The 8,218-nt window shown below is 55.2% G+C and overlaps 1 protein-coding gene and 1 long non-coding RNA gene across 2 annotated transcripts; both read left to right on the top strand.

The window, feature by feature from the left end:
* The first annotated feature begins 353 nt into the window (after positions 1-353).
* LOC149429030 (uncharacterized) lies at positions 354-3,268 on the top strand. The gene is made up of 2 exons (XR_016310623.1): positions 354-830; positions 1,038-3,268. It is a non-coding gene; the product is annotated as an uncharacterized LOC149429030 (long non-coding RNA).
* A 1,574-nt stretch (positions 3,269-4,842) lies between these two features.
* On the top strand, positions 4,843-7,588 carry LOC149429029 (phosphomevalonate kinase-like). Its single transcript, XM_089666813.1, has 5 exons — positions 4,843-4,969; positions 6,002-6,065; positions 6,143-6,295; positions 6,439-6,568; positions 7,124-7,588. Exons 1-5 carry the CDS (start codon positions 4,887-4,889, stop codon positions 7,270-7,272), a joined length of 579 nt encoding a protein of 192 aa, XP_089522939.1. The 5' UTR covers positions 4,843-4,886; the 3' UTR covers positions 7,273-7,588.
* The last annotated feature ends 630 nt before the right edge of the window (positions 7,589-8,218 follow it).

The raw sequence follows: 8,218 nt of genomic DNA, 5'->3' as shown, positions 1-8,218 counted from the left end.
CCCATCCCTCTCCCAGCACATATCCCCCCCCCCAGCACTAATCCCCCCCCAATCCCTCTCCCAGCACATGCCCCCCCCCAGCACTAATCCCCCCCATCCCTCTCCCAGCACATATCCCCCCCCCCAGCACTAATCCCCCCATCCCTCTCCCAGCACATATCCCCCCCCCCCAGCACTAATCCCCCCATCCCTCTCCCAGCACATATCCCCCCCCAGCACAGCACTAACCCCCCCATCCCTCTCCCAGCACATACCCCCCCCAGCACTAATCCCCCCCATCCCTCTCCCAGCACATATCCCCCCCCAACACAGCACTAATCCCCCCCATCCCTCTCCCAGCACATACCCCCCCCCCCAGCACTAATCCCCCCCATCCCTCTCCCAGCACATATCCCCCCCCCCCAACACAGCACTAATCCCCCCCCATCCCCCTCCCAGCACATACCGCCCCCCCAGCACTAATTCTCCCCATCCCTCTCCATGCAATAGCCCCCCACCTCACCCCCCCCCCCATGTCCTGGCCCTGGCCACACCTATGCATCCCCCCCCCCAATAGAAACGCACGGTGGTCTGCGCTGCGATGCGTTTCCGTTGATTTTATTAGAAAAAGCTTCAAACAAAAAAAGCAAAGCCGTGACTCCGGCCTTAAAGGAGAACTCCACTGTTGTTGGGAAATAAACCCCGCCCCTGTTTGTGTCCCCGTGTCCTCTACAGGTGAATGGGAGGAGCCTGAGGTCTGTGAATGGGAGGGGTCTGAGGTCTGTGAATGGGAGGGGTCTGAGGTCTGTGAATGGGAGGGGTCTGAGTTTTGTGGATGGGAGGATTCTTAGGTCGGTGAATGGGAGGGCCGGAGGCTGGTGAATGGGAGGGGTCTTGGGTTGGTGAATGGGAGGAGTCAGGTTGGTGAATGGGAGGGCCGGAGGCTGGTGAATGGGAGGGGTCTTGGGTTGGTGAATGGGAGGAGTCAGGTCGGTGAATGGGAGGGCCGGAGGCTGGTGAATGGGAGGGGTCTTAGGTTGGTGAATGGGAGGAGTCAGGTCGGTGAATGGGAGGGCCGGAGGCTGGTGAATGGGAGGGGTCTGAGTTTTGTGGATGGGAGGATTCTTAGGTCGGTGAATGGGAGGGCCGGAGGCTGGTGAATGGGAGGGGTCTTGGGTTGGTGAATGGGAGGAGTCAGGTCGGTGAATGGGAGGGCCGGAGGCTGGTGAATGGGAGGGGTCTGAGTTTTGTGGATGGGAGGGGTCAGGTCAGTGAATGGGAGGGCCGGAGGCTGGTGAATGGGAGGGGTCTGAGTTTGGTGGATGGGAGGGGTCTGAGGTCGGTGAATGGGAGGAGTCTGAGGTCAATGAATAGGAGGGGTCTGAGGTCGGTGAATGTAGCATCCTATGGAGCCACCCTTGCATGCAGGGAGCGGAGATGTGCCTCCCTACACTGTGTGCAGCAATAGAACCACACAGCCCCATAGCCTAGGATGGCAAGACACTCCCCCCCTCTCCTCCTCCCCCCCTCCTCCTCCCCCCTCCTCCTCCTCTCTCCCCTCCCCTCCTCCCCCCCCCCTCTCCTCCTCCTCCTCCCCCCCTCTCCCCTCCGATCCGATAGGCTGCACTGTCCGCTGTTAACCCTTTCCTGTGCAGACCGGAAGTTCAGGGAAGCAGCACCGAGAGAGCAGGAGATTTGAATTCTTAATTTCTTTTATCTCCTTTTTTTAATTTATATTTTTCCCCTCAGAAGTGGAGTTCCCCTTTAAGCGGCATCGCTCCCTCTCAGATTGTACGCTCCGGCCCCTCCCCCAGTTTTCGGAGTGCGTTGGGGGCGTGTCCTGCGCGGCGCTCTCCTGGCGTGTCGTATAACTCTGACATCCCTACAATCCGACTTCGAGGAAAAAAAACAAAAAAAAAGATACAAAATGTTTCTTTGCAAATTCCCGTTTGTAAATCGTTTTCACACATTGGAATCGGTCAGCGAGACGTGTGACTGTTGTGTGAACGCCCCTCAGTCCGCGGTCACGCCCACTTCCAGCAGAGTCGCACGATTTCAGAGTCGGCCGCCACTCTCTGATGCAAAGTCGCATCAGAGCAGCACAGGCACCTTTCTGGCATCGCCGCGACTTTAAATCGCACCGATTTGAATGTGCACCGCTGAAAGGATGGGCCCCACGACGCATCGCGCCACTTTGATGTCCAGACGTCGCGTGACAAGCCGCACGAGTGTGAATGGAGCGCACATGGGTCGAAATTTGACCGATTTTTCTTTAGAAAATAATCAGCTGATTTTTGTGGTTCAATGGCACCGGCTGATTTTCGTGGTTCCTCCCCTTTTCGGTCATCGGCCATGTTGGAAAATTCACGAAAAACGACCGATTTTCGACTCAACGATGGTCAAATCGCACGATCGTTTTTCCGAAAAGAATATGCGAAAAGAAAATCGTTCGGAATTCGACCCATGTATGGTCTGCATTAGACTCTGTGCGCATCATGCGAGGCGCGACGGAACGCATTCCGGCGCGTTGGGCAACCGATTCATTTCAGTGGGCTGCCCTACGCAAGTCCCCGCCCCTTTTTGCAAAATCGCATTGTGCCGAAACGCATTTTTGGCCTGCGTCAGGGGGGTTCCATGCCGGCTGTGCGTCTGCGATGCGTTTCTGCGTTTTTGTGGCAAAGATGTGAACGCGGTCCTGTGGCCCCTTGAAATAAAATGGCCGCCCTATACCGATCGCATGCGCACGCCGCGAGAACGCGCACAAAATCGCACGCTTTGCAGACGCGCGCCGATAATTCCTAGCGGCGCCCCAACGCATGACGCGGATCGTTTTCTCTAAAAGGGTCCTTTGGAACATTTCCCGCACGTAGGGCAGCCCATTGAAAGGAACGCGGGGGCGCGACGCGCGGAAACGCACGCGCGCGCTCCGTCGGTGTGAACGCAGATTTTCCTTTTTGTAGTTCTTTACGTTTTCTGTATGGAAGCCTCACTGCCCACGGAGGCTCCGCCCTGAATGTATGGCGATGAGGAGGTCCCCTCGGCGGGGGGGAAAAGCGCAGTGGGCGGGGCCCCGGATCGGCTTCAATCAGCTCAGATTATTTGTGTGATGTTTTTGGAATGTTTTTTTTTTTTTAATGCCGCTAATCGTTTGGAGTGTTTTTTATAGTTTTGCGCGCCGAGGCTGCTGGGCGGAGCTCGCTGGACGCTCGCAGTTCTGACGCGCCGTTTGACGTTGGACTAATAATGCACAAAATAGAAAAAAATAAATAAAATTGTTTAAATAAAAAAATGTTGTGGCGTCTTCAATGTTCATTGGTCGATGGGCGGGGCCGGCATTTATTGGTCAATGGGCGGGGCCGGCATTTATTAATCGATGGGCGGGGCCGGCATTTATTAATCGATGGGCGGGGCCGGCATTTATCGGTTGATGGGTGGGACCGGCATTTATTAATCGATGGGCGGGGCCGGCATTTATTAATCAATGGGCGGGGCCGGCATTTATTAATCGATGGGCGGGGCCGGCATTTATCGGTTGATGGGTGGGACCGGCATTTATTAATCGATGGGCGGGGCCGGCATTTATTAATCAATGGGCGGGGCCGGCATTTATCGGTCGATGGGTGGGAATCGGCATTTATCGGTCGATGGGCAGGGCCAGCATTTATTATACAATGGGCGGAGCCGGCATTTAATCGATGGGTGGGGCCGGCATTTATTAATCGATGGGCGGGGCCGGCATTAATCGGTTGATGGGCAGGGCCGGCATTTATTAATCGATGGACGGAGCCGGCATTTAATCGATGGGTGGAGCCAGCATTTATTAATTGATGGGCGGGGCCAGCATTTATTCATCAATGGGCGTGGCCAGCATTTAAAGGGACAGTCCACCTTCTGAATTCTGATTGAAGAATTTTATCCATAGAAGAACAAAGAGCCAATCAGACCTGCAGAGCGTTGCAGCCACCGTCAGTGCAGGCTCCTCCCCCAGCGTCCCTCTGCGGGGAAAGATGGGACTTGTAGTCCTTCCATTCATAGATCTGACGCGGGGGGCGGAGCCACACCATAGAAAGCTGCGGGCGGAAGGATCCCACGAATCAGGTAAGAGGGGGAGGGGTGGATGGAGAACATTCTCCAAAGGTGGACTGTGCCTTTAAATGAGTCAGTTTGAAGTGGGGGAGGGGCTGGGCCCCCTGTCAGGTTTTTATTCCTCTCTGTTCTGAGGCCCGTTGTCAGCGAGACGGGAAATCCAACATTGTACCGTTGTCACCGAGACAGGAAGTGACGCCAAATCCCGCATTGTACCGTTGTCACCGAGACAGGAAGTGACGCCAAATCCCGCATTGTACCGTTGTCACCGAGACAGGAAGTGACGGGAAATCCCGCATTGTACCGTTGTCACCGAGACAGGAAGTGACGCCAAATCCCGCATTGTACCGTTGTCACCGAGACAGGAAGTGACGGGAAATCCCGCATTGTACCGTTGTCACCGAGACAGGAAGTGACAGGAAATCCCGCATTGTACCGTTGTCACCGAGACAGGAAGTGATGGGAAATCCCGCATTGTACCGTTGTCTCCGAGACAGGTGATGAGTGATGGGGAAGGGGGGGGGGGGTGATGTGGGAGGGGGCAGGCTCATCTTCCTGGCTGTGTGGGGGAGGGGAGGGAACGCCCCCAAATCTGCTGGAAAATAATCTGCAAATAAAGGTATGTCCCTCCCATATTGGGGGAGGGGCGCGGGTTGGCCCCCCCTTCGGGTGTCGAAGTGGTGTGGGACAGGGGGCGGAGCACTGTTCTTAGGGGCGGGAATTGGCACCCGTAGAAGAACGAGGAGGCGGAGTATGGAGGCTGTGTGTGAGGCCAGGGGCGGGGCCCGGGGTCATGTGGGCGGGGCTCCGGTGCGGAGGAGATGGCGGCTCCCCGGCTGGTTCTGGTGTTCAGCGGGAAGAGAAAATCCGGGAAAGATTTCATCACCGACCGACTACAGGAGAGGTCCGAGCCGGGAGACCGACCGGGGGGGGGACTTCATATCCGGGACACCGGGGGGGGGGGGGGGGGGCTGTAAGGTGGGGTGACAGATATCAGGACACGCCTCTAACTCCTCCCCCATGTCTCTAACCACTCCCCTATCATCCTATCTATTCCCCTCCCCATCATGTCTCTGACCCCTCCCCCACTCCCATGCCTCTCACCCCTCCCCCATTCCTATGCCTCTGACCCCTCCCCCATTCCCATGTCTCTGACCCCTCCCCCATTCCCATGCCTCTGACCCTCCCCCATTCCCATGCCTCTGACCCCTCCCCCATTCCCATGTCTCTGACCCCTCCCCCATTCCCATTTCTCTGACCCCTCCCCCATTCCTATGCCTCTGACCCTCCCCCATTCCTATGCCTCTGACCCCTCCCCCATTCTCATGCCTCTGACCCCTCCCCCATTCTCATGCCTCTGACCCCTCCCCCATTCTCATGCCTCTAACCCCTCCCCCATTCTCATGCCTCTGACCGCTCCCCCATTCTCATGTATGACCCCTCCCCCATGTCTCTGACCCCTCCCCCATTCTCATGTCTCTGACCCCTCCCCCATTCTCATGTCTCTGACCCCTCCCCCATTCTCATGTATGACCCCTCCCCCATTCTCATGCCTCTGACCCCTCCCCCATTCTCATGTATGACCCCTCCCCCATGTCTCTGACCCCTCCCCCATTCTCATGTATCTGACCCCTCCCCCATTCTCATGCCTCTGACCGCTCCCCCATTCTCATGTATGACCCCTCCCCCATTCTCATGTATGACCCCCTCCCCCATTCTCTTGTATGACCCCTCCCCCATTCTCTTGTATGACCCCTCCCCCATGTCTCTGACCCCTCCCCCATTCGCATGTCTCTGACCCCTCCCCCATTCTCATGTATGACCCCTCCCCCATGTCTCTGACCCCTCCCCATTCTCATGTCTCTGACCCCTCCCCCCATGTCTCTAACCCCTCCCCTATTCCCATGTCTCTGACCCCTCCCCCATTCTCTTCCAGCCTGGGCGGTGACACGTGCGCCATCCTGCGTCTCTCGGGGCCCCTGAAGAAGCAGTTTGCTCAGGTGAGTGTCGGTAGGTGTCCCTGTGTCCCCGCCTTGTACTGCGCTCCCTCTATATGTCGCCCTCTCTCCCTGTGCAGGAGCGCGGTCTGGACTTCCAACGCCTGCTGGACGCCAGCGAGTACAAAGAGACCTTCCGAGCCGCCATGATCCGCTGGGGGGAGGAGCAGAGGACCGCCGACCCCGCCTACTTCTGCCGCCTCATCGTAGAGGGCGTGTCCCAGCCTGTGTGGGTACGAATTCCCCGCCCATACCGTAACTGTGGCAACCAATCCCATCCCCCCAAACCTGCTGTGAGACCCTCATAGGCTCCGCCCCCCAGGGGCCACACTGCCCTCCCACCTCCTCCGCTGACACCTCCTTCTCCCCAATTCAGATCATCAGCGACGCCCGGCGGAGGTCAGACGTGGATTGGTTCCTGTCATCGTACTGCGGCGTCACCCAGACAGTGCGCGTGGTGGCGTCACATGAGACCCGGAGGGCGCGAGGATGGGAGTACACCCCGGGTGAGGAGACGCCCCAATATACCCCAACCACCCATCCCCCTCACATCAGAGTCCTCCCCCCTCACATCAGAGTCCCCCCCCCTTACATCAGAGTCCCCTCCCCCCTTACATCAGAGTCCCCTCCCCCCTTACATCAGAGTCCCCTCCCCCCTTACATCAGAGTCCCCTCCCCCCTTACATCAGAGTCCCCTCCCCCCTTACATCAGAGTCCCCTTCCCCCCTCACATCAGAGCCCCCCCTTACATCAGAGTCCCCCCCCCCCCTTTACATCAGGATGCCCATCAGAGTCCCCCCTTACATCATATAGTCCTCAGTTTATATATACCCTCCCCCATCTGTATATACCCTCCCCCATCTATATATACCCTCCCCCATCTGTATATACCCTCCCCCGTCTATATATACCCTCCCCCATCTGTATATACCCTCCCCCGTCTATATATACCCTCCCCCATCTGTATATACCCTCCCCCGTCTATATATACCCTCCCCCGTCTATATATACCCTCCCCCATCTGTATATACCCCTCTCTGATTCTTGTCCCTCCTCTGCAGAGGTGGATGAGGCGGAGTCAGAGTGCGGTCTGGACTCCGGCGTGACGTTTGATTGGATCATCACTAATGACGGGGATCAGCGCGCTCTGGAGGAGGAGCTTCACAAACTGACGGCGTTCATCCGGAGCAAGCTGGACGCAGATGTGTGATGGGGGCGGGACCTTCCTGCGGGAAGGCGGAGCAACATCACGAAACGCGTCATCCTCACCGTCCGCGGCTCCGCCCACCCAGAATGATCCGCAATAATTGTCTGTCGGCTGCTGGGAACAGATCTGCGTCCTGCGGATTGGTCGCGGTGTATGGACAAGGGCGGAGCCAGGGGCATCCATCATGGATACATTCCTTAAAGGGCCAATCCACCCCACAAGTTCTGTTCTAGGTGGAGGATGGGCGGTCCTTCCATGTGCCTGCTGGGACTTGTAGTGCGCTGGCAGGAGCCACCAATAAATGATTCCAATGATTCCAGGGATGACTCGGGTTTTGTTTTCTCTGTGTGGGCGGAGTTCTCTCTTTTGCAGCAGTTGTGCAGCATTGACCATTGCGAATATCAGAACCAATCAACAGAAACGATTGATTTGACTCCGCCCACATATACTGGTGTGATGGCAGAAGAGATTATTGGGGGTCATTTCCTGCCCATTGGGGGGGGGGACTCCCCTAGGATTTTCTATTTTATTCTATTCTAGTCCTTTTATTTTTTTATTTATTTTTTTCTATTCTGTTCTTTTATTTTCTATAATATTTTATTTAATTCTATTTTTTTTTAATTCACATTTTAGAAGACGGCTTCTTTATATTCATTCTATTCTTTTCTATTCTGTTCCTTTATTTTTTTATTCTGTTTTTTTTTTTATTCTGTTCTTTCATTTTATTTTCTAGAATATTCTTTTGTATTCTATTCTATTTGTTTTGTTTTTATTCAAATTTCAGGAGACGGCTATATTCTTTCTATTTTGTTCTAGTCTTTTCTATTCTGTTCCTTTATTTTTTTTATTCTATTTTTTTTCTATTCTTTTTGTTTAATTTTTTTTTTTCTATAATATTCTGTTTTATTCTATTTGTTTTGGTTTTTTTAAATTCGAATTTTAAGAGACG

This window comes from Staurois parvus, unplaced genomic scaffold, assembly GCF_062004578.1.
Source record: "Staurois parvus isolate SC_StPar_1 unplaced genomic scaffold, SC_StPar_1.0 ptg002855l, whole genome shotgun sequence".
NCBI lineage: Eukaryota > Metazoa > Chordata > Amphibia > Anura > Ranidae > Staurois > Staurois parvus.
The sequence above is the reverse complement of the archived record's forward strand: the minus strand, read 5'-3'. Positions and strand labels throughout refer to the sequence as shown.